Raw genomic sequence first — 25,257 nt, 5'->3', positions numbered from 1 at the left:
CACCACCCAGTACTCATCTCTTGTTCTTTTCTCAAGCCTCTTCATTTCCCAGGCAAGCCACAGATTGCTCAACTATTGCTTGATGACCATGTGCAAAAGTACTTCAAAATGTTCAAACACCTTTTACCAATTTGTATTTGACTCTGATGTTGCCAAATACTAAAAAGGCCTATTGAAAGACTCGGTAATGAAAAACAGATGTTAACTGAAGTTGACATGCTTAATCCAAGCTGAGTAATGTTACCCTCAGACTGATTTTTCAGAAAAATGTGTTCAGTGCAGGTCAGGACAACACGAACCATACAACTGCCATTCTTCTTCACTCACCAGAAACCCTTCAAAAATATATTATTAGTCATTATCTTAATTGCTTAAGTAAAGTAACACTATATAACTCTTTCATTATCCCTTTACAAGAATTGCATTTGGCTCCCCATGATAAGTCATAAAGTGTCAGACCCTGTATCTCACTGTAGTATTCTTTTATTTCATTTGATAAGAAATGAGTAGTTCCAGTTGAATTTAGTATAATAATAAGAAACAATGACTGAGACGGTTCTCATCTCCAAAAGCATGTGCTTTCAATTTCTTAGTCGAGTCCCCATGGAACCAGTTTGCAGAGAAAGTAGGCAGAGGCAGGAGAACACAAGTCAAAACAACAAAACAGAAATCTGAGACAAATGAAAAAACTCCCACTCTATGTTCTGCTTTCATGTGTTATCTCATGTTTATCAAGTCCAATATTTGTAAAGTCTCATACATAAAAATGGTGATTCTCGACCAAACTTTACATCAAGAAAATATATTTACAAATTATATATACAATTATATATATATGTTTTTATATATATATGTTTATATACACATACATATATATATGTGTATATAATTGTATGTATATGTATATATGTATATGTATATACAGTTTTGACTCAAAGAGGAATATTCACCTTACATATTTACATCATTCTTACATTGCAGAAAGTTATTTCTGCTTTCTGCTGCACTTATGCACAGTATGTGCCAAAGAGGTGGTCCCAGTGGGTGAAGTAGGGGGCGTAGTTCCCCCTGTGCAAACTATGGTGGGTTTGGTGGTGGGGGGCTCCTCCTAGGCAGGGCAGCAGTCTGTGCAGAGCCCAGGGCAGATCGTAGCCGCAGTGATCTTCCACCGCCAGCCAGCTGTTGATGAGGTGGAAGAGGGCTTCACTCAGGGGGTGGCAGCCCACCACCCAGGCGCTGATCAGGGCAATCAGGAGCAGAGAGAGCAGCTCAGTGGAGCTGGCATCTTGGGCTGCCAGGGCAAAGGGTACCTTGTGCTGGTGGTGCAGCTGGTGGATGTTGCGGTAGAGCCAGGAAACTCTGATGAGAAACACACAAACGGCTGTCTCTGCTTAGATCACAGACCTGACTATGATGGAAAATCACTGGAATGTTCCAAAAATGGAATAATGTCAGTGTGACTGTATGGTCTATCATTAGAAAGTTAGTTTTACTACTTCTACTAGTACTGCTACATTTCTGACAACAGTATAACCAATATTATATTGGATAGGGCTCTGCTGCTCAGCCTTGCAGCCCATTTTTCCCAATGGTTACTTGCGTTATTGCAGTGAAAAATCCCCCTGCAGCTCGAGAGGCATTTTCCCCATAGACCACCATTATAAAAGAGACATCTGTTGACTGTTGACAGGACACCTTGAACTGCAAACAAGTAAGTAACCTGCTCTAGCAGTCTGTCAAAGTTTCCCTAAGGGTCTTTCTTATGCAAGCTAAAAACGAATTAATGTCAGATGTGGTGACAAAACATTAAGTGAATCCTGATGCACTAGAAAGGCTGTAAGCATCCAATGTGTTTATGATTTATTTGAAAGATACTGCACGTTCATTTCATTTAATATCAAAACTGTGCTACACGAGGTGGAACAGAATTGTTATTAGCCAACAGCTCATCATATCAGTTATTATCTGTTCTCCCTGAGCTAGAGCCTTTCCCTTTTTACCATCAAATTCCCTCTTTGTGTTTCCTCAGACAGTGTTTCCCTGTTGAGCTGTGGTGGAAGAACAGTTACAAAAAGACGGACTTTGGCACTAAAAAGGCTGTAATGTTGAAAGATGTCAACTTGATTTGACTCATTTGGACGACTGAAGCTTCATATTAGCTTCAGATAAACTTTTAAATACATTTTTGCACAGAAGGAGGACTGTGGATTTTGTCCCCCATCACTTACATTGTAAGTGCATTATAAAGGAATCTTCTAATGGTCAGTATGAACAGAAGGAATGATTATGACAAGAAAAACATGTTTCAATGTTCATTTAGGCTCATATGGACACCTGACTGTTGTTTTAAGACAGACTTGAAAGATTGTGAACCTGTCCTTTAAGTAAAAGTAACAATACCACCGTGTTACAGTCGCCTATTACAAGTGAAATTATTTTTATTCTTAAATGTAGATTCAAAATACCAGTGCAGCATCCAATGATAAAAAGGAATAAAGGTGAAGCCCATGCACGTCAGACCAACATCACATAGATGCATACTGCTCACCTGTGCAGAGAGAAGTGCCATATGAAGTAGAGCGTGTCAAAAAGCAGAGAACACGCGAGGACTTCCACAAAGAGCTGCCAGCAGGACGGCGCCAGGTCCGGCAGCATGGGGCTCCTCAGGCTCTGAAACATCGCGGTTGCGGGGAGGATGGTAGTCAGGTATTTGAACAGTATCCTCCATAAGCAGTCAAACCATTGGCGGAGCGACGGCGGTGGCCCCGAGCCTGCAGCGATCCTCCACCACCTGACCCGCTGACAGACGCTGCCCAGCGCGTCCAACGCCAGGAAAGGTGCGCAGAGCAGCATGTGCGTCAGAAAGGCGCAGGACGCAGGTAAATAAGGAGAGACAAGGATCTCCTCCTGTCCAGCTTTCACGTACTGCCACAGCTCCTGGAGGACAGGCGCACATGGGTCTCCATGCTCCGTGGAAGTTACATTCATCATTGTTTTTTCTTCTTTAGCACGATCATCTACATCTTCTCACATGTAGGCTACTGTAATGTTTTCCTGACGGCTCCTGTAACCGATCCTTATAGCCTATTTAAAAAAATCTATGTATAAAAAATGCAGCAGCTGTTTTTCCCTAATAGATGATATTCTAGTTGTATGCCTCCACTGTGAATGTTGCCTACTCCACAGAGATCTTCCCTGGGTCAACTCTACAAGTTTTTAGAAAAGGTAATTTAGGTTTTTTCCTTGACTGCTGCTCGCTTCTTCTTGTGCTGAATCATGCTGCTGCTGAATTTTCTCTCCAAACTGTGGTAGGAGGGGCTCAGACAAGGAGTACATGAGTATATGACAATAATTAAAAGTGTTGTAAAAGTGTTCCTGTTTCTTTCGTTTTCTGTGTAACTGTATAGTCTGTATACTCCCCCTGACGATACCTTCAAGCTTTACGCACACAAACTTTGACCCGCAAACTGTGTGCTGGAAATGGAGGGGATTTCTGGGAAATGGGACCGTCATATCAAAAGCATTTGTCAGTGATGGAGATGTCTGACAATCATTCCCACACTGAGACTGATTATGTGCTGACTGCAGAGTCAAGAGAAGACTCACATTTGGATTGTGTGTCTCTCATTTGAGGTATTTTCCATTAAAAAAGAAAAAATGTTCAGCTTCAGAATTGACAGAACAAAACTACAGAATATGAACAAAATGACGATTCAAAGATAAATGAAAAAAATTATGTCATTGATTCTCATTTTTTTGTACTTGTGTCCATAAAAACGAGATTTGATGAGACAGAAAATGCAACACAGAATAATCACTGAATTATTCCAGAATTACTGTGCAATCAAAATCCACTGTATTCTTAGGTAAATTATCCAATATTTCTACAGGCTATATCTACAGCCATTGTTTCAATTAAGCCTACATTATCAACCAGGCAAAGTAAGAAGACCCCAGAAGTCCCAAATTTGTTGTGTCAGTTGGTTGCATCCAATTTGATGACCTCTGCTTTTGTGTGGGATAGAATTTACACCAACAAAGTACAATATAATATCAACTAAGGTGGGTTCTGCTTCATTATGTAATCTTGTGGTCCTGTCGTATAGAGGGGCCATGTGTGAAAATGTAATTAACTGCCTCAAATATCTGACGCTATCACGCCAGCCTGATAGTACTCCAGTTGGAGTACTACTAGTGTATAGTAATACTCTAACATACAGTAACATTTCCTTATATTTTCATTATAATTTCCTGGCAATGAACCATGCAATATGTTATTGATTATAGGTAAAATAGAGAGAGTGTTCAATTGGTTAACTTCAGATTAATCAATTTAATCAGTTGCTAATCTACTGTAAGTTCAAGTCTTTTGGTTAGGTCACAGCAGCTTAGCTAAACATCACTGGGAAAGCCAGGCACACTATTCAACTCATATGGAAAACTAAATTTCCAGCATAAGTACTGGTACTAGCAATGGTCCTGTTCAACTGGAACAGTTCTTTCAAGGAAACTTCAAGGAAACTTCACTAGAAATCAGCAATTGCACTTAAACACATCAACTAACTAAACTAACTAAATGAACAATCTTTGTCTCCATTTTCCCTCTAATTACTATAAAATAAAATTATTTACAGGACATTCAAGACATTATACAGAAAGTATTCAGAAATAGCAGACCTGAAATGTTAGGGACACAGATTTGTGTCCCTAACATGCTAATGCAGCCATGATAAACATAAATAAAATGTGATATTTTATTTGGACTTTTTTTAATACCTGGAGTGTAATTGGAGTACTTGCTGTGCTTTGTCGTGACACTGTAACTCTCACCTTTATAACCTGGATGAAGGAATTAATCATATTCAAGGCTAAAGTTAATTGATTTTGATAAGAAATGCAAACCTCCTCATTGTGTTTTTTAAAACACACTTTAATTAAGAAGAAACATCCTATACATGTTCGATTTTCATTGTAAATACAAAATCTTAATGACATTGATTTCTCAAAGAACAACCCACAGTACTTCTGATTGCACATTCACAATTGAAATCAGTGCAAAAACATTTGCCTTTCAAGTCATTGTAAATCTAAATTAATCTTTGGAATTAATTAAAATGACAACTTTAAATCTCTTTCATAACTAATTGGATCAACATCAGAGAACACTGCCAATTACAATGTTATCATAGTTTGAATGAAAGACAAGAAATGGCAGTTGTATCGGGGTACAGATCTGTTTTCTTTTCACTGTGGCACTGTGTCAAATAAAAACATGCCAAGATCCCTGAATTAATGCCTTAACGTGACGCACAGTACATTTGGTACTACCTTCGCCTTAAGCCTCATGATTTACAGGATGAGTCAAGATGTAATGAACAGAAGTTCTTTTGAAAACACTTTACATGGCCATTACACAGGAATTTACCAAACGCTGATTAACAATCAAAACATTGAACTACTGAATGAAGGATTGCTTTAGTCACTGAAGACAGAGAATGTAGGTTGGTTATTTGTCATAGATGTTGGTAATATTTCTACAATGAGTCCCTCAGTAGAGATCAGGTGCTCTTTAAAACTGCTTTCTATGGTTTAAATCAGTCTTTAAATTGTAATTGCTAAGACCTCTTACTCTCTGTCCCTTCTTGTTAGGATAGAAACATGAACCAAAAATATAATCCTGATAAACAAATGACCTAATTTGAGTCATTGCAGCACTAGAGGCAGAGCAGAGCTGCTTCCCAAACTCTCTGAATGATATTTGCATCTGGGACAATGATGCATCCATTACAACAGGGCATGTGGACTGTTGCCAAAGGCTCAAAGGTAATTCACTACAGTGTACTGTACATTTTTGTAAATACAATATATTTCTAAACAGATATACATGAAATGATTACACAAAGTTATAAAAAAAACAGCTGAAAACTGTAAAAGCTGATGTCATATATCTGCAGAAATGAAAACTGGAGTACAAAAGCGGCTATTCATGTCACGTCCAAACATGATCCTTCCTGGGCACTGCTTTGCAAACAGTTGAAACAAACAGAGCTTCACTAAACATACAGTGTGAGAAACAAAGTGCTACATACAAACAAACTGTACACAGCAAAACATTGTGCAATGTCATACAATTGCACAAATTCAATTAATTTTAATAGGTCCCCTGTGCTCAAAATAAAACTTTTCAAAAACAAAACAAAGAAAAAGAGGGATATTTCATGTGACAGCCAGCACCTACCACACAGTACATTCATCATCCCTGTGTTTTGTCTACAGTGACATTTATGGTCAAGGCCTGGTTTTTCCCAAGCAGTTCAGAGTTAGAACCACAGCCCACCATTTGCAGAGTGACACATTTTTGGTCTTTCTTTCAGGCAGAGAAGAATCAATATTTTATTCACTCTGCCTTTATCACGTGGAGTCACTTTTCCCTCTCAAAGATTTAGACTAGTAGAGCTGCCCTGTGTGGACTTGTGGAAACACATAATGTCAAAGATATTTCCTTCAGTAGATTAAAAGATGCTGTCTGGGATGCAACTGCCTCATTCACAAAACTTTGACCACTTCAAAGAAATTAGTTGTTGTATTTGTGTTTAATTAACAAGGGGGATACAGCTAAAATAGCCATCAGCATGGAGATTCCCTCTCGATATTGGGGATACACACAGAATCTATGGGAAATTTTCTAAACACAAGGTCCACTTGCTTAACTATTTACAGAGCTCTCGATTACATCCTACAGCCTTCTTCAGCAAGCTGAACTTGCTGAGGTGATATAACACAGGTTTTGATCTCCATCCTATATGCAACCACCTGTTATTATGCGACTGAGGTCCTGTACTTAAGTCTCATGGTAACACCTGAGCAAGCTTTATTAGCTGAAGATGACAGTGAGATTCGGTGGAAAGCTTAGGGAATAGTTAATAGTATTAAAAATATTTACCACAGATTAAATAAACATAATTTGGGTTGTGTGATTGAATTTATTGCACCTGAAAAGCTCCATTAAAGTTCTAATCCTTAAGATTTTCATGAAATCAAAGCCTGTTTTTGATACTAATCATGGTTTGATTTTTTTCACCAATATATTCAATATATTTATAGTCTGTAATCACATCTTTATATAGTAGTTTGCATTGTTAGTGGCAGGATCTGCCATTCCTGCTCTGGATCCAAATAACTGACTAACACAAGGGATTCACAGGAAACAATGCAACATGTAATCCAGTGTTACAATTTGTCATTTTACTTCATTGAAATCAGCCTCATTGTTTACTTTCACTCTCCTAATGCTGCATCAGAGCTATATCAATTTATTGATAATGAAAAATGAAACAGTTCCTACTGCTGCTGCTTCAAATTAAAAGTGTTCAGGTGGCCTGGGGTAGCTTTATTGTGAAGCAGTAACAGGAAATGCAAAGCATTTGTCACAGTGGTTAGCGCTGATCACTATCGTTCATCAAAAATGTGTCTACAAAACAAAACTACATTCATTTTTGGCATTTTATGACAGTGGATCAGTTTTAAATATTACAAGGAGTAATGAACAAGAGGCAGCGGCTGCAGCAAGCAGTTAGATGAAGAGCTGCAAAAAAACGGCTGCATACCTTCAACACATGGTCGTTCATGACGATGATGGAAAAAGGACAATTATTGACTGGCTTCTTTATTAAAAGAACACGAGTTTGCTTGGTTGCACTGTAAACAGATTCTTTGTTGTATTTCTGACAAAATAGCTGCTCAGCAAGTTTTTCCTGCCCACAGAATTCTGGGACATGTGGTATCAAACCATACTTGCTGTTACCACCAGTAACCACTGGTGTCGCCCAGTCAACCAGGACCAAAATCTTAAGGATTACAACTTTTTGCACAACATACATATTCAATAATGTACCCACCACTGAACACGTTTGTTGTAAATATCACTGCTCAACGTGGTCTATACGAACACACTCCACATAAACTGATGATACAGTATCGATACATACTGTAAGTGTTAATGGATTTGTGATCCTTGATGTTGTGTCTAAATGGATCACCAATGGTGCACCTAATGCATAGACTTGCACCAACCATGAGAGGTGAGCAGCAGAAAGGCCAATTCCTTGCCTCAAGTATTGTTTTGACTAAATGATAATTTAATATTAACTTGCATGTAAGGAGCTTATTATACACCCACAGTTGATGCTATTTTATCTACTTCCTCATCCACCTAATTTACAGTTCTGAGTCTAAATGAGCTCATTCACTATCAGAACAGAGAAGAAGAATCCTGTTCTGAGGTAGGATAAGTTTACAACCTAGTCAAACTTTGATTTCTAGCAGTGATTCTGAAATGTTTGAGAAATATGGGTCCTGGTCAGCAGAGCTCTTCCGAGCCAGAGGGAGAACCTGCCAGCCTGTGGGTCTGTGCCCTCCAGCAGCTAGTCCTCCACCCCTGGGTGTTCCTGTGGGTCCCGCTACCTTCCCTGCTAATCCAGGTCCAGGATCTGCTCACCCACAATGTCCATAGCTGCAGAGGCCTTGATAGAGCTCCCTGCAGAGTCCACAAACATCTGGGGGATGTCATTCCCAAAGTAGATTTTGCTGTTGGTTGCGATGGCCTTGTACTTCATGAGCTGCAGGTACTCTGGTGTTAACTTCAGCTGCAAGAGAGACAAGAGAATGCAAATGACAAAAGAGCAGAGTGGACTTGACTGTCCATTTCTGTCCAGGCTAATATTGTGTGTGTCTGTGCTATCTCTTACCTTATTGGCCTCAGCAGTTCTCTGAGCTGCATAGAATTCTGCATCTGCTCTGGCTTTCTGTCGCGCCAGGAAAGCGCCATCTATGAAACAGAAACAAACACTGTTATAATCAACAGCGGCGGGGCAGTTAATAAGAAAATCAACTCTTTTTGCTTTATTGCTCAGAAAGTAGGAAGCTGGCTTAAACGCTGGGATCTATAAACATGCAGTCTTAACAGACTTGGACAGCAAACCAGTACTCAAAATAGATATTCTTGGAAATAAACAGCTTTGATAGTACATAGCACAGGTGGTAAAAAAAACAAAACATTTAGTGACTTCTACATAATCATTATTTGTCTTTTTAATTGCAATGACCTGATTCACAGCTTTACATTTTTAGTGTCCTGCAAAAATACAGTGCATGCTCGGTTCTCCTTTAAAAGGAATGTATGAACAAATTCTGACTTGTCCCAGGCTGAGCTGATTACACTGATAACTGTTTTTATAATTTGTCATCCTTATCAGAGTCATCATGAATAATATCAGGGCTGTTGAATTAGCACATCTTAGGAGCATGCAGCCATCACACATGTTATTACACGTCACACTCTTTTCCGTCCTTTCTTTTCTTGCTAAGACATGACTAATGTCTGCTATTCAGGAGAAAATTACTGGATGTTTCTGTTTCTGAATCAAAGCCTGAGCCTCTGCACGATACAAACCTTCAATTTCAGAGATCTTTTTCTCTGTTTCCTTCTCCATGACTTTCTGTCCGAACTTGATCTCTGCCACTTGTGCCACTTTTTCAGCCTCTATGAGACAAAGACACAGAATTAAATGTTCCAGCTGTGGTCAGTTTCATGCACTCCCTCAACAACCATCCTGTTTTCCTTTTACTCTCTCACCTATCACAGCTTTGATCCTTTCTGTCTCTGCCTCCTTCTCCACGACCTTCTGTGTCTGTTGTGAAATCAGAAGCTTTGTCTTCTCACTCTCCCTGCAAAGACAAACACACACTTGAATAGACTGTGTGGGCATTATTTACATTTTCAGTGGGTTCCTTTGTAGTCTAATTATTGTTTTAGCAGGATTGTGAGGGCCAGTCATTAAAAGGCCCAGGTTATGAAACACTCACTTTTTCAGTGCTTGTGCGTATATATTTGGGTCTCTGATGTGCCTACTAACACATCAACTGTGAAATGAGACCACCCGGTCATTTTGGTTTGGACTGGCTTGCTCTGTACTCTTGGTATTCAACAAGCCATTCAGATTTCATTCCCCTTCTTACATCCCATGGGGCGAAGATAAGCTAAGCTAACCCCGAAAAACTTGAAAGAGTACTCCACCAATTTATCATTGCACTCAGTTGCAGTTCACTTAGGAGATTCAGGAGTGTTACACTAGTAGCAGTTAATACAGTCTGGAGCTATAAGCCTCAAGCAGAGATGAGGAGCAGGCTACAGAGATCTGATAAGCTCACTTCTCTCTAACCCCTCACCCTCAGATTCTTTTCATCTTCAAACTTGTAGTCTTCAGCCCCAAACAACACTGACATCACACAGCTCCCCATGGAGCCTCCGATGTGTAGAAATGCTGGAGTTCCCCTTCATGTATATGTGTAACACATGACTAAATAAGCAACAACAAAGTTAAGTTTGGAAAAAAAGAACGTTTTAAGTTTTTATTATAAGGACATGTCCACAGTTTTTTCAACTCTGTCTTAAAACATCAGTCAGGAGCCCAAATGAACATTTAAACAGGTTTTTCTTGCCATAATCATTCCTCCTGTTCATACTGACCATTAGAAGATCCCTTCATAATAAACTTTGAATGTAAGTGATGGGGGACAAAATCCAAAGTCCTTCTGTGCAAAATTAAGCTTCAGTTGCCCAAATGAGTCAAATCTTTCAATGTTACAGTCTTTTTAGTGCCAAAATCCCTCTTTTTGTCCTTCTTCCACTGCAGCTCAACAGGGAAACACTGTCCGAGGAAACACAAAGAGGGAATATCCACTTGATATGACTAACTCAGACTGCTGAAGACTCATATAAGCTTCACATCAACTTTTAAATGCATTTTTGCACAAAATGACTGTGTGGACACACTGTGGATTTTGGTCCCCATCACTTACGTTGAAAGCACATTTGAAGGGGATTTAATAGCCAGTATGAACAGGAGGAATGATTAGAGCGAGGAAAACCTCTTTCACTGCTCATATGGACGCCTGACTGTTGTTTTAAGACACACTTGAAAAACTGTGAACCTATCCTTCAAGTTTTTGAGACTCCACTAATGTACATCATCGGGACTAGGGGTGTGAATCTTTGGGGATTTCATGATTCGATTCGATTCCGATACTTTGGTGTCCAATTTGATTCAGAATCGATTCTCGATTAAATGAATAGAAAAGGGGACACAATTTTCAGTCTCTTGCTCCAGTATACTGTGTGCCAAACCTGGCTGCCGACCATTTTTATTTTAAAAAGTTAACTGCAATAATTAATGAATTTATTCATTTGAAAGCATCTTACAGTCTCCTGCCTGTATGAGAGTAACAAAATGAAGGGGAGGAGGAGTGCTCCGTTGTGTTATGAACATCATGTCTCCAGCAGTGGAGAGCAGTCTCTCTGCTGCACTGTTAGCTCTGGGGAAAGACATTGCTGTCCAAGACGCTGAGCGGGTGCAGGGTTTTTGAGGTGAAACAGACTGAGCACTTTCTTTTCTTCACCTCAGAGTTGGTTTAAGTTGTTTAATGCTGCAGTGTGTGTTGTTCAGCTGGTCTCATTTGTTACTGCTGGAGTTTGCTGCTCTGAGACATTAGTCTCTGGGTGACGGCATAGAAAGTTCACAGTACACTTCACATTTGTCTCGCAAAGGTAATTATTTAGTAATTTAATAAACACATGTTTGCAACCACTGCCTTTTTTGAAGATCAGCTCTGAGAGATAACTCTAACATGTGCTTGCTGTGGACTGCTCGGATGCTGCACTGCCCCCACAGTTGCGTTCTGCCTTTTTTCTTCCATCAACATCACATTATTAACTAACAGTTAGAAAATCGATTTTTGACATTTGTAAATTGATGCAGAATCATCCCCGTCTGCATCGCGATGCATCTACTAATTGATTTTTTTCCCCACCCCTAATCAGGGCCAGATCAGATTTAATTGACAGTGGCCAAACAACGCAATGACTCATTAAATTTAAATTCAACTGTCAAACAACAAAAACTACAATAACTTTGGCAGAAAACTTTGTTTTCATGCATTACCCCATTGCTCATTGAAAGAAACTGATTTCAGGGCCTTTAAGCACCAAATTGGATCAGAGTTTCAGAGTTGTTGTTATTTAAATGTTATTTACAAGTGGAAAACTGGTATTTACAGTAACATGAATGCATTATAAGCTCCAAGATCTGCATTCTCACAGACTTTAAATGATACAGGTTTCTATGTCATATAAAAGTGAGAGTATACAGCCTTGAACACTTGAGGTCTTACCTGGAACACACGTCAACATCTGAGTCCATAAGCCTGGACATTGAAACTGGTCCTAAAATCTTTTCCAGCTCCAAGCTCTAAATCCAGCCTCTGGACCTTGTGCCATTCTGTCCAAAAAATATTCTACCCACACAGTAATTGGATTTGCATCTTCATGCGAGCCTCTGTAGCGACAGCGTCTTATTACTAAGATAACCATATGCATCTTGTCTGAAGATTGTTGAGCTGTCTGGCGTCTCCTCCTAATTAAAAAACATAACTGCTGGTTTAAAGGAAACTTCAAATTCTGTTACAACCCCTCTAAGACTTCCATTAACTCTGACTCATGTACTCTAAGTTCCTTACTTGGAAGTAAAACCAAAAGTAGGCTCATTTAAATTGTACTTTTCCTCTGCTTAATTGCAACCAGGATGTAGCTCTGCAAAATCAAACAGCTGAATAATTGTCGGTTTTGGCTCTGTTCTGATCTGTGAACTTCTCTGATCATTTGACATTTTGTACTGCGGCCCAGCTTGACTTAGTTACCGTAAGTGGTGTCACCACATTTACTGATCTCAGCAGTTACTTTGGTGTGTAAATGTTAAAATAAACCACAGGAAGGATGGCCAAATATCTAGGCTGTAAAAAACTACTAAAAATGAAATTGCTCTACTTCCCAAAGCAATAGCAGTAGCAATTTACTGTAACTTGTTTTAACACGTGTCAGCTTGACATATTAATCCAAATATTAGCTCATAGAAACAAGACCAAAATTATGTCTATTATCTGACAATGTATGTGTCTGACTTCAAGCCTTCACTAAGCACATTCTGCTGATTCACAAAGTGAAAGTAAGATGCTCACAGACTGACATGAAACAGCAGTGTCCTCTCCTCTACAAGACATGACACAGAGAGTTGGATGAACATCAGCTCTATCCACTTGGGAGGGAAAATAAATACACAATACAGACTTTAGAGGTCAGGGAACATTCTTTGTTTGGCACGAAGAGAGAAAAAACTTACATGAGCTCGTAGTTCCTGCGAATGCTCTCTGGAATGTTGGGTTTTGTGACACGGACTGCCTGTGAACCAGTGAGACAGACAAACAGACAAAGAAAAACAGTCAACGCTGTGAAGTACAAAAATAAAGAGAAATTTCATCTTACAGTGGGAGTGTAACAAGAAACATGGCTTTTAAAAGTCACCACCAGCGGAGGCAAAAAAAGGCGGTTGGAGAGGTGCCCTGAGACAAAAGAGCTTCTTTCCTGTTAGATTATTGGAATGGTTTCTCAGAAAAAAAATATATTTGTTATTTCAGCTGTTTATGGAGATTTACAAGAAACTTAAAGCCAGATCATTAAAGCCCAGTGGAGAGTTTAACAATAAGGAATGATATATGTGTGCCATAATGTTGTCCTTTGTTAATCTTTTCTGAAGAACTGATAAATGCTCCATGAAATGGGGCTTTGATGAGGTTGTGAAAGTTGACAGACTATTTAAGGTCAACAAGATATAACAAATTGTTTTTAAAGACACTGTGTTAGTTCAGTTATGCCTTTGTATCTGTCAAATAATTTTTGAGTCTTTTTACATCATAATCCCGCTCTTTTCTCTTCCTGTAAAACATAATTTATCAATAATCCTGAACTCAGGGATGAAGCTCTACTCGTAGCTCTACTAGCTACTATGTAGCTTGTAGTAGCGAGTAGAGCAATACCATGGATGAGAGATGTGTGCTTGGATCTGAGTCAGCCACCTCCTGATCTAACGCAGGTGAGGAGGAGGCCAACACTCCTCTAGGGCTCCACATTTCACTACATTAGTGAAAGTAAAGATGCTCAAACTGCCGTTTCGCTGACTTTAAGTTTTTAAAGTGCTGTATCATCCTAAAAAAAGAGTCAACAAGGTTATAAAAAGTAAGAGTCTATAGCCATGTGAGGCTGTACACAATGGTGCTTTGAGCTAAATGCAAACAATGACTATGCTATCATGTTGATGCTAAGCCTGTGTAAGCTTTATCCATTCCACAATCACCATCTTAGTGACAGCATGTTAGCTTGCTAATATTTGGTAATTTGCACTAAAAACAAAGTACAGCTGAGGCTGATGGAAATGTCATTAGCTTTGCAGGTTTTTGGTCACAAACCAAAGTTCTGGAAAATTGAAATTCTGACTTCATGGTGGCGCTAGACGAAAAGCCAGAGGATCACCAAAGTTATTAGGATTCATCCTCTGGGAACGATGAATGTCTGTACAAAATGTCATGTCAAACCATCGCAGCTCTTAGACTGGACTAACTCTGACTTGACTGCAGCCTTTCTGGTGGTCTCACTGTACCTGTATGATGAGGCCAGGTGCCATGCCTGTTAGATCCTCTTGTAACGTTAGCTTCAGGTTTTCATCGATTTGGTCTGTGGGAGGAAAAGTATGAGAGGGGGGTGGGTGAGCCGATGAGAATTTAACTTCAGGAGAAATGGTGTCTTTGATTTCAAACTTTCTAAGAGTGGACTGTGCCAAATTGGAGTCGGGAGCACAAAACAGACACAATTTATGTGGTCCTTCAGATGAAAACGTATTGTATAGAGACAATGCAGAAAACAATACTATGAATGATAATTATGCTCCAGTCGAGCTATAAAAGTAAACATGATATTGGCAGCTTACTTGTATTAGGCAATAATTACTCCAACATGTTTTCAGTATTGAGACAAATATCAAAATGAACTCATTCAAGCAAGTGGAGAGATCTCATTCAACACACAAAATGTTTCTTCAGGTTTATCCTAGAAGGGAGGTACTGAGAACAGATCCTGATTGATAAGAACCAAAATACTAGAAAAAGTAAAAGAAAGTTCAGTTTGCTTACTGTAAATAGACCTTTTCCCTACGAGTTTACACGTCTGACAATGAAGTGTCTCATCATTATGTCATGGTTGTGTTTACACAGTGTTGATTGCGGTTTGGCAGATATGTTGTAGCACTCACAAATGTGGGCTCACTTTGGCAAAGAGACTGAAAATACAGCTAATATATAACTATGTACATAGCGTGACAGCTTTTGCCAGTAACCCATTATAGGGTGGGACAAGCCATAAATTCTGGGTGTTTTGAACCTTCAGCTGTCAGCTGACTATATGATGTTTTTGTAAATTTGCAATTAAAAAAAATCAGAGAGGAGGTATATGAAGATAGCCGTTAGTTCACACCCAGTCTGCAGCTCACTGCACTTACCAAACAAGCCGATGTAGACCTCCTGTAGTGAGTGAACACTGCAGAACTGGTTGAGCTCATGGTGAACCTTGTTGAATATCAAAGCTTTGTCGTAGTCTGCAGTGAAGTTCCTCACTATGTCGTAGACTGCAGAGAGGAACACAAGTGCTCAGTCAAGCCAGAAATGACAACAAACACAAAACACACAGATATTTGGTTCTGCTTGTTGCCCACAATCCAAAAGAAATACGATAGATGGGAGTTCAGGATAAATACAGTACAAAGCAATAGTTTGATGTTTTTGGCCTGTTAAACGCATGAGTTACCTGCTGAAGGAACAAGGTAGTTTACAACCTCTATACGATCAAAGTAAATCATCACTCCTCCACTGAAAGAAAGAAAAGAGTTCCACAACATTTACTATTTCACAGAAACCATTTTTGAAAACACCAGCATGAGATGAAATGGAACGTATTTTCAGTCTGGATGATATCACTGGTTTAAATGTGTGCTGACGGACCTCTGACTCCAAACATGTTGATGTAATTTTACACCCAGGGATATGCATTATAAAAACACTGTGTGGGAGTGTCTAGCGGACAAAATGAATGCTTAGTGTAATAAGTCTTGAAAGCACATATGAGACCACTTAAGACAACAAACCCACCTTGTGCCACATGGTACATTCTTCACCTCATCTGTCTGCAGTGTCGTCTACAAGGCAAAAACAAAGATTCAAGTTTAATTTTTTATTTTCTGGCAGTCCATGTGTCAAGAATACAATACAAAAATACCAGACATAGTGAGAGAGTTGGGAGTAAATCCACTGATACAGTATGAAATCAGATCATTCAATATGTTAAGTATTCAATATGCAGAAACCTGGACGTACAGGAAACAAATGTAGCAACAGGAACTCACTGTTAAATGTCACAAAATGCAATCCAACACCATTAAGAAGCCCAATAAACATCTCTATGAGACAACATGTCAACACAGAAGGTAGTGCATGTCACAGGTCCTTGGATCCATCCAGCCCTTCAAAACGCTTTTCATTTCCCTTCTTGGAGAAGCAGAGAGATGCAAACATTTGCTGAGATTTATGATCTCATCAGCTATGATCTCAGCTGGCAGACTCACTCTCTATACACCACAACTCAATGTAATCCGGTTCTAAATATCTGGAAGCCACATGATAATGCATTTTTGATACTGATTGGACAGAAGATGTTCAGGTTCCTGCAGCAGATATCAACTGGCAGTCTAAAAGCTTTCAGTGTTTATGCACCTTAAGCGTGGAACATCTTACCTATCTTCTTTTTAAAAATAGGACTTTTTTTAAAAATTGAATTTATCTTTTAATTAGTGTTTTGTGTGTGTGTTTGTACATGTGTTTATGTGTGTGTTCATGTATGCATACTGTCTGTCAGTATTTAGTCATAACTTATTTTCTACTGATCTATCACTTTATAAAGCAAAAATAAATGTTCATTATAAATGTGTACACAGAGCTTAGTACTCAACACGTAGAATATTTCTTAGGAATGCTGGACCCTCACAAAGTGCTCTTTCTGTCAACGTGATAAATGAAGCTCCTACACTGTATACATATGATATGGTGTGTCCTACAGACCACCTCTCATTAAAAGAAGTTGCATTTTTTTTATTTCTTTTGTCCTGGCTCTGTACTGCTCAGAGGCTTTTATGATGTGGACCAGGAAAGAGGGCTCCCATAGAGCTGTGACCTCTCTGGTACTGATGTAATATGCTGCCCATTACTTTGTATCCATTATCATTTGTTGTCTATCATTAGGAATGCTCCTACTGCTGGGCTTGTGTGCTTATTTCTTGTTGTTGCTGTGTGGATTGACCTCTGTAGTCAATGCATCTCTGTATATCCCGATAACTTTTCTACATTTCTACTGCATGTTTGGCTCTCCCAGGACAGACAACCCCGTTAAAGGTTTTCTTCTAAGGATAGAGGGAGCCATATGTTGTACACAGGGATTAAAGCAAGAAAAGATTTGTGGGCCTGAAAAGTTGTCCAAGAGGAAATGAGTACAACTTATTGAATTAAGTAGTATATGAATTTAAAACTGCTCTATGCCTGAAATCAGGCATGATGCCTGAGAACTTTAAGGCCAGTGTACAGGCTGTAAAGCCCTTTGAGTCACATTTGTGATTTGGTGCTATTAGGAATGTCAGACTAAGGATATTCACAGTCGACTCAGAGGGAGGAGGAGGATAACAAAGTATTTTCATTTATCATGCGCTTGTGTTTCATGCTTCTTATCTATACATATTTTTCATTCTTATGTTTACTCAGCATTATTACTAGTGTTTCTTTCTTCGGTACACCTCCCCTACAATTATGAGAAATATTATTCAAGCCTCCATTCAGTTACTATTCTGTCCACTCCCACACTAACCTCCTATAACAGCCTACACGAGTCTCATGTTTTATGTGTAAGACTAGTGTTTTAATGCTGTTGTTCATCATTTGTGATGTGAAAATGTCAGATTTCCACACAGTCAGAGAAATAAAAAGTTTGCACCACAGAGCATCTCTCCAGCTGCTGACAGCGCTGTCAGCAGAGGAGTCAGTCACACTGGACAGTAGAGGAGATTGTGCCAGCGCCTTGTAAAGGCGTAAAACAGAGCTGCTCTGCCTCTTGCTGTCCTCTGTTTTCATCAGTTATGTATTTAGGTAATTTAGAGACAAGACTTTGTAAAAGTTTATAGCCTGTCATCCTGTAACCCTGCATTACTTAAAAATAAAAGAAAGAAAAACTGACAAAAAGTAAGTCAAATTGACTTGACTCACCTGGACAGACTTGTATGTGGTGATGAATGGAAGCATAAGATGGAAACCAGGGCCGCTGGTGGTGGTCAGGAGAGCCCCTCCCCTGTGTGGCACACACAAAACACAGGTGATATCATGAACACATGGTATTGGGTGAGACTTCATAAAAATAGAACCCTTTCCTGAGAGAATTTTAGCTTATAATAAAAGTAAAAAACTCTTCAGATTACTCAGGGTAAGATCAGTCAAAGATTTGGGTACTAGTCCAAATGATAAGACTTGAGGTAGCTCTCATTTAGGAGAAAGCGAATGAGTGAGTGACAGCTGCACTATTTTCTCCTGCTGATGGCAAGTACAAATATAATATCTTTACAGATATGTTCTCAGGAAACTGATTTATCAGAGTGGGGAGATAAAATCATTTTCCCAGATGCATTTCTTCTTAATGACAAAGAATCAGTCTTTAGTCTCAGACAAAATTATCAGGAGTCATAAGAGAACAATCTTGTGCAGTGTCCTCATTGGCTCCCCTAAAGCAGGCAAAAGTTGTTATCTTGTCTGTTATGACGTCTGATATTTACTACATGTCTGTGCATGTGATAAAGACTTTAAATACTTAAGAAGGTACAGAGGCACAGAACCACAGATGCCTTTTTTGGCAATCTTAAAGCTTGGGTATTTAGAGTCCTCACTGTTTAATGGTTAAGTTGCTTATGCTAAGCTAAACAGTTTAACACTCATGTCTCAGGCAGGGTCCGAAATCACCAACTGCCAAGTGTCAAATGAGGGTAGATTTTCTTTTTGGAGAGTAAATCTCAGAAGGCTATCATGTGCACCATATGTGTTTTTTACACACATCGAAACAGTGCTGCGAAACTGTAGGAGTGCTCAAGACGGTCTGACATTGTGTCTACACAGAAAGCACGGTGTGAGCAGCACGTTTAGCAGAGCAGCAGCAGCAGCGAGTGCTCTGTCTGTGTGTCAACAGAGGAGGCGTTCAGGTACAGTTTTGAGCATAGGTCACCCACGTTTTGGAATTGCTCAGAGCCCAACACACAATGACTGTAGTGATGTGTGGAAAACTCTGTGCAGCACTTTGGTCAACCACAGTTGTTTTTATATGTGCTCTACAAATAAACTTGATTTGATTTTTTTCTCTGGCCTCTTCTTTAAGTTTGTATTCAACATAATAACTCATTATCTCAATTAAATGTACTGAAACGAATGAATGTGACACAAAAAAGCAATTCATTATTTTGGCCGGTAAAAATATGCTTGGCTGGTGGATTTTTTCATCTACCAGTCCCCTTGGCAGGTGAGTCAAAATGTTAATTTCGGACACTGGTCTCAGGCACAAAATTGAATACAACGCATGGTGCAGTCTCACCTGTAGTAAACTCCAGTGTGTCCCTCATCGATCTTGTGCACAGAGGCCAGAAGCCCTGCTCCTCCGAGAGCAGCAATTATTGAGAATATGGCACCCCACTGTGCCATCCTGGCGAACAGAAAGAAAAGACAGCATGTGAAAATGAGAAGATGGGTGGTGTTTGGTGTTTACATGGTGTCCCGCCTTGACTACAGCGATCACATGGTCAGACACTCTCCCAACTGCAAGTGACTGATGAAGTGTCTGACTGTGACCTGCACTCACTCAGCAGCTTGTGTAGTACTGTAGTAACAGGTTGGAGTTGGCTTCTTGCTCACTGGTTTATCTCCTCTCAGCTCAGGCTTAGCCAGGCATCAGCTGGGACTCTGTGACCTTGTCACACTGAAAGAGGATTGAGGCTTAAGTGCGAAAACATTGTAACCACTCTTGTCATTAAATAAATCTGAAAATATCATCTATGACAATATCTACATTATTTCATATAAATATTGAAGTTTATTTGAGCTATTTTAAGCTTTACGAGCTGGGCGAGGAACTGCCTCAGCTTTGGATAGGAGGGATTTGCAGTATTACAATCTGGTGAACCTGCTGGCTCAACACTGGACTCGTCTCATAGTCACACTGTTTATAGAGCAGATTTTCTTCTTATTTAATCTTATCACTTTCCAGAGAAAGTGATAAGATTTAGTGGAAATAATTGTACAATAAGTGAAATCTAAACCAATTATTTTCTCAGAGATAAAGAATCAGATACATACTCCAAAATAGAACGGACAGTCTTTATGAAAAACTCAGCAGATGCCTCACCAACACTCATCTGGGAAACAGATAAAGCAGTACTACGAGGAAAACTCACCTCACACTCAACATATGAAAGAGGAAAGAACAAGAAGTAGAAAACAAACATTACACAGCTCCTACATATGCAGCCAACCCCACAGAACAAACACTAAAAGATATCAGAGAAGCTAAATTCCAACTTGACAGTATCATCAATAAAAAGACACAATTCATGTTACAAAGACTACAATACAATCATTTTGAACATAATGACAAATCCGGCAAATATATAGCTAATCAACTAGCTATATGAGGAGAAATCACTCATCTCAACAATCAAAGACTCAACAGGGAACATTAATGATCCACAAACTATAAATAAACATCTTCAGACAATACTACTGTGACTTATACAGTGACAACGAGGAAAAAAAAGTCTGCAGAAATAGAACATTTTCTAGATGGTATTACATTACCCTCACTAACAAAAGACTGAGCAAACATCTTAGATGCTCCATTAACAGCTGCAGAACATGAAAAGGCACTACAAGCAATGTCAAACAATAAAGCCTCTGGACTAGATGGATTCCCTTCTGAGTTGTATTAACACTTTTCACAAACACTACCATCACTATTCACCAGAATGAAAGGCGAGATAAACAAATCCATCCCCTATCACAGCTCTAATTTTAGTATGGTTTAAAACAAATAAGGACCCAGCTCACTGCTAAAGTTACCGGCCCATTTCCTTAATAAACACTGATATTAAAATCATAGGCAAAGCACTAGCAACATGAACTGAATCAGTCATCTCATCCCTTATTCACTCAGATCAAACAGGATTTATTAAAGGCAGACATTCATCAAGTAATACATCCCATCTTTTCAACCTGATAAGTTTATCCCACCAAAATGACTCTAAAACTATAATCCTTTAATTAGACGCTGAGAAGGGATTTGACAAAGTAAACTGAACATTTCTTATAAAAACTCTGAGAAGATTAGGTTTTGTATACAATGGATTAAAACTTTCTACGACAAACCAAGGGCAGCAATCATAACTAACAACCTAATCTCACAAAACTTCACACTCCACAGAGGCACCAGACAAGCATGTCCACTCTCACCTTCACTATTTGCACTTTTTATCAAACCATTAGCAGCAGCAATATAACAAAAACGACAACATCACAGGCATCTGCAACAATAAGATAATAGCCTACATAAAATATGCAGACGGGTTACTTTAATTACAATACCTTATCAAATGGATCCACGCAACCCATCACCCCGTGGGTGGTGGTGATGGGTTGATATGGAACAAACCAAATGCCAAGACATAGTCACAGACGTGCCCTTCCTCAGTGTCTAGGTCTGGGCGATGTGACCAAAATCTCATATCCCGATATAGGTCGTTTCATATCCTGATAACGATACCTATCCCGATATAGCACATTTTAATCCAATGAATAAATAGTTGGTCCATGACCCGCAGTCTGTCCATCCTTTGCGCAGATTAAATTAAATTACTCTTCTTGGCTTTTTACTCCCAAAGCTTTTATTGCACTTACAGTAACGTAACAAGTGTAGTTGTCGTCAACTCGAGTACTTCATCTGCTTCACTGTCTCTCCTGTGTGTGCAGCACACACAACGAGGTCTCAGCCTCACTCACGGTGAACCATAGAGAGCAGAGCAAAAGCAGCAATGACTCTCACACTGAGCTGAATTTAAACGAGTGCACATACATTTGGTAAAACACATAAATAAAGACTGTCTCTACTGCATTTTCCTGTCATTTATGGTCGCCATCTCTGTGCTTCTCTTCGCTTTCTCAGCGCGGGCAGGGCTGAGCCCTCGGTGTGTGTGCAGCACAGCAGTGGAGAGACGGACAGCAGTGGAGAGTTGACAACAACTAGGCCTAAACTTGTTGTGTTACTTTAAGTGGAATAAAAGCTTCATGAGTAAAGCCAAGAAGAGTAATGGAACTAAATGGAACAAAAAGGGGATTACAAACCCCCACCACACTTTTGACCATAATCTCCATTTCTGGGAAGAAGTAACCATCACACTATCCCTATTCCTTGACTGTAGCATCCCATTATCCCCTTCTGTATGCATACTCTGGAAAGACTCAACACATGTTCAAAACAAATCATATTAACCCTACTTTTAGCCCTTACTATCACCAAGAAAAAAATACTACTAAACTGGATTAGTAGGAAGCAAAAAAATCAACATCTCACAATGGTTGGATCTCCTAACACGACAGATATCAATGGAAAAACAATCAGCTTTAAAAAAAAACAAAAACAAAAAGACAACTTAAACAGTTCAATAAAATATTTTCAACAATTCTCAGATTCTGCTGCTGATGAGCTAATGCCACAACACAAGTATAAATATTAACATAAGCATGTAACTGGAGAAGGGAAAGGAAATAAAAAAGAAAGCAGAAAAGGACAAAAATATGTATGTGTATGTGCGAATATGTATTTATCTGTGTCTGAACAGAAGGAATTAATAATACTAAACAAAATCCATCCCGCAAAACACACCTGAAATGCAACCAAACACAAACAGATCTCACTCTCCGCTTGTTTATTTTTATTTCTTTTAATTAGGCCTATTTTGTTTTTTGCTGTTATTTTTTTTTCTTTTCTTTACATGTTGTCCCCTGTTGCCCATTTGTGTCTTTTTATGTTTTGTAAACCAATATCATTTCTTATTGCCTCTGTATTTGTTAGTGTGTCCATACTGTCTATATACGTATGCACGAAATGGTGAATAAAATAAAAAGAAATCTAAACAAAATCTCTTGCATTAATACAACAAGAACTATATGTCCACACAGTTAATGTTTTACCTAAAAATGTGCAGCTCTAGAGATCATTTCTGCATATTGTCTTATTACGTCACTTGAACGGAAGGAAGGAAATTCAAAAGTCTGTCAACAGTGTCGCGGTACTTAAAATAACATGACCGGTAAAACATTGTTCATGTTGCACGGATCGAATAGGTTCTCTGGCAATTTCGGCATGTAAATAATCATCCAGGCACATCATTATTTGAACAAATTCTTAAGTTTTCGAAGAGGTGGACACATCTTCCTGTCCTTCACGGAGCTAATAGCCTAAGTTACAGCTAACGTTACTGCAGATCAAAGTTCGGAGAGGAGACTTCATCAAATTAAGAGCAACTTTAGCATGAACGTGTATGCCGAATAGGAGGAATGAATCTAAAGATTTCTACTCAGTAATAAAGTACTAGGATTATGATGGGAACGTATAACTTGTTGGAAAGGCAACTTTAAAAATGCAAACATTTGAACGGAATTTGGTTTCGATTGCTTCGGAGCTAGCTATGATAGCAGGATGTGAGCTGCTGTGTTATTACTGCCTCAAAGAGAGGTCCCTCTCCCACTGGCAGACCTGTTTAGATATACTATCAGTTAGTTAGATGTCACAACCTTCACTTTAGTGTCAGCGTTTAAGCACAACACAAGGCCAGATACTGATTAACCTCTGCTAACGTTACAAGTTAGCAACACAGTCTCAGCACGTCACATCTCCTTTTGGCATGTTACTGTCGTATTCAATGAGACTGGAGACACCAGATACTTCGTGTAGTTAGACAACAACACACGCTCGTCAGGCTTGGAAGCTCTTACCTGTAATTTAGTCCGAAATGAAACCAACACACAGTAAAGTAGCAGCGGCACCTCAGGCACCTGCTGTCTTCTTCTCCGACAGTGTTACTACTCGGCAACCATATTGTCGCATTAGCGCCCTCTGCTGGAGGCCAACAAACAGCCTCTGTCTTTCACATGTACCGTGTTAATAGTGTATTGACCAGATTTTATACAATATACTTGTTTGGGTCACAGCCAGAGGCAGATATTTGTCATTTGTTTATTTAAATTTGAATGAACTATTAGGCTTAACAATATTTACAACATAGGAGAGACAATTTAATTTAAAATTCACCCAGTCTTTGACCCACACTGTTATCCTGGCAACATGAAGAGAAAGGCTGACTGAGAAACTGAAATATTTTGAGGAATACTGTGATGAATATGGTATGTTTGTTAATGAGGATAAAACAAAGTTTATGGCTATTTTGGGATCTGATGAAGACAGGCAGCCTGTTCAGCTTGGTTCATTTATAGTGAGGCTTTGTGACAGTTATACATATCTTGGAGCCATCTTCACTGGCAACGGAAGTGCCCCAACCTCACTCACCCTACATGTAAAAGAGAAGACAAAACATTTAAACAAATTAATTGTCTTCTTATCCACTAACTATGATGCTCCATTTTGTGTCAACTAACTAAAGATTTTTGAGGCTGCTTTTTCATCAGCTATCTTGTATGGGTATGCTTAGTTAAAAGTGCTCTTAAAGTCTGTTGAATCTCTCTACATGACTGGAGTGAAATTCCTTCTTGGGGTTAGGTCAACTACATCTTACCTAATCTGCCTATTGGAGGCAGGACTCCCTTCAGTACAAGCCTTAGTGAGAGTAAAGCAAGCCAGGTTTCTGACTAAGATGAAGCAGCGTCATGGCATGCTTGATGACCCCTTGTGGTGTGTTCTTGACATAACAAGAAAGGAGAACCAAGTTATGAACTCACATTTATCTGGGATAATGGAGTAACAAGATCATATTGAGAGTGACCATAGGGAGATGAGAAATTATGACCTAAAAAGGGAACAAGATAAAAGACCTACCAAGCCATCAACTCAGATATATCCGTCCATTCACTTTATTCCTGACCTCTCATAGACTGCAAGAGGAAATGGGAAGGTGGAGCCGAACACCACCTGCACAACGTGTGTATTGCTGTAAGACTGGCATACAAAATGAAGAACAC

At 39.2% G+C, this 25,257-nt stretch overlaps 2 protein-coding genes and 1 long non-coding RNA gene across 5 annotated transcripts; 1 reads left to right on the top strand and 2 right to left on the bottom strand.

Annotated features, from left to right (window-relative positions):
* Nucleotides 1–467: 467 nt before the first annotated feature.
* Nucleotides 468–3,367, bottom strand: ch25hl3 (cholesterol 25-hydroxylase like 3). The gene is made up of 2 exons (XM_067602692.1): nucleotides 2,549–3,367; nucleotides 468–1,359 (listed from the first exon to the last, which is right to left on the bottom strand). The coding sequence occupies exons 1-2, from the start codon at nucleotides 2,989–2,991 to the stop codon at nucleotides 1,008–1,010; spliced, it is 795 nt and encodes a 264-aa protein (XP_067458793.1). The 5' UTR covers nucleotides 2,992–3,367; the 3' UTR covers nucleotides 468–1,007.
* Nucleotides 1,345–3,372, top strand: LOC137192187 (uncharacterized). Its single transcript, XR_010930536.1, has 2 exons — nucleotides 1,345–1,711; nucleotides 2,030–3,372. It is a non-coding gene; the product is annotated as an uncharacterized lncRNA (long non-coding RNA).
* Nucleotides 3,373–7,086: 3,714 nt separating this feature from the next.
* On the bottom strand, nucleotides 7,087–24,168 carry erlin2 (ER lipid raft associated 2). 3 transcript variants are annotated; one of them, XM_067602681.1, is made up of 13 exons: nucleotides 24,058–24,167; nucleotides 19,874–19,990; nucleotides 19,610–19,717; nucleotides 18,244–18,325; nucleotides 16,087–16,133; nucleotides 15,746–15,807; nucleotides 15,441–15,566; nucleotides 14,547–14,620; nucleotides 13,233–13,291; nucleotides 9,635–9,726; nucleotides 9,452–9,541; nucleotides 8,748–8,827; nucleotides 7,087–8,645 (listed from the first exon to the last, which is right to left on the bottom strand). In XM_067602681.1, the coding sequence occupies exons 3-13, from the start codon at nucleotides 19,714–19,716 to the stop codon at nucleotides 8,472–8,474; spliced, it is 993 nt and encodes a 330-aa protein (XP_067458782.1). In that variant the 5' UTR covers nucleotide 19,717; nucleotides 19,874–19,990; nucleotides 24,058–24,167; the 3' UTR covers nucleotides 7,087–8,471. The 3 variants fall into 3 exon arrangements, 2 of the variants coding, with proteins under 2 accessions (XP_067458782.1, XP_067458775.1); XM_067602674.1 differs by lacking the exon at nucleotides 19,874–19,990 and having other exon boundaries at nucleotides 24,058–24,168; XR_010930534.1 differs by lacking the exons at nucleotides 7,087–8,645; nucleotides 8,748–8,827; nucleotides 9,452–9,541; nucleotides 19,874–19,990 and adding an exon at nucleotides 10,228–13,102 and having other exon boundaries at nucleotides 9,644–9,726; nucleotides 24,058–24,168.
* Nucleotides 24,169–25,257: the final 1,089 nt, after the last annotated feature.

This window comes from Thunnus thynnus, chromosome 2 (assembly GCF_963924715.1).
Source record: "Thunnus thynnus chromosome 2, fThuThy2.1, whole genome shotgun sequence".
NCBI classification, from domain to species: domain Eukaryota; kingdom Metazoa; phylum Chordata; class Actinopteri; order Scombriformes; family Scombridae; genus Thunnus; species Thunnus thynnus.
Note: the sequence above shows the minus strand (reverse complement) of the source record. Positions and strands in the feature narration are given on the sequence as shown.

Coding starts and splice junctions, on each gene's coding strand:
- ch25hl3 (XM_067602692.1), bottom strand. CDS start 2,991: ATGATGAATGTAACTTCCACGGAGCATGGAGACCCATGTGCGCCTGTC. Junction 1,360..2,548: donor TGGCACTTCTCTCTGCACAG/GTGAGCAGTATG, acceptor GTTTCTCATCAG/AGTTTCCTGGCTCTACCGCA.
- erlin2 (XM_067602674.1), bottom strand. CDS start 19,716: ATGGCACAGTGGGGTGCCATATTCTCAATAATTGCTGCTCTCGGAGGA. Junction 9,727..13,232: donor CGCAGGAACTACGAGCTCAT/GTAAGTTTTTTC, acceptor TTGTCTTTGCAG/GGAGAGTGAGAAGACAAAGC. Junction 9,542..9,634: donor AAGGATCAAAGCTGTGATAG/GTGAGAGAGTAA, acceptor TTTGTCTCATAG/AGGCTGAAAAAGTGGCACAA.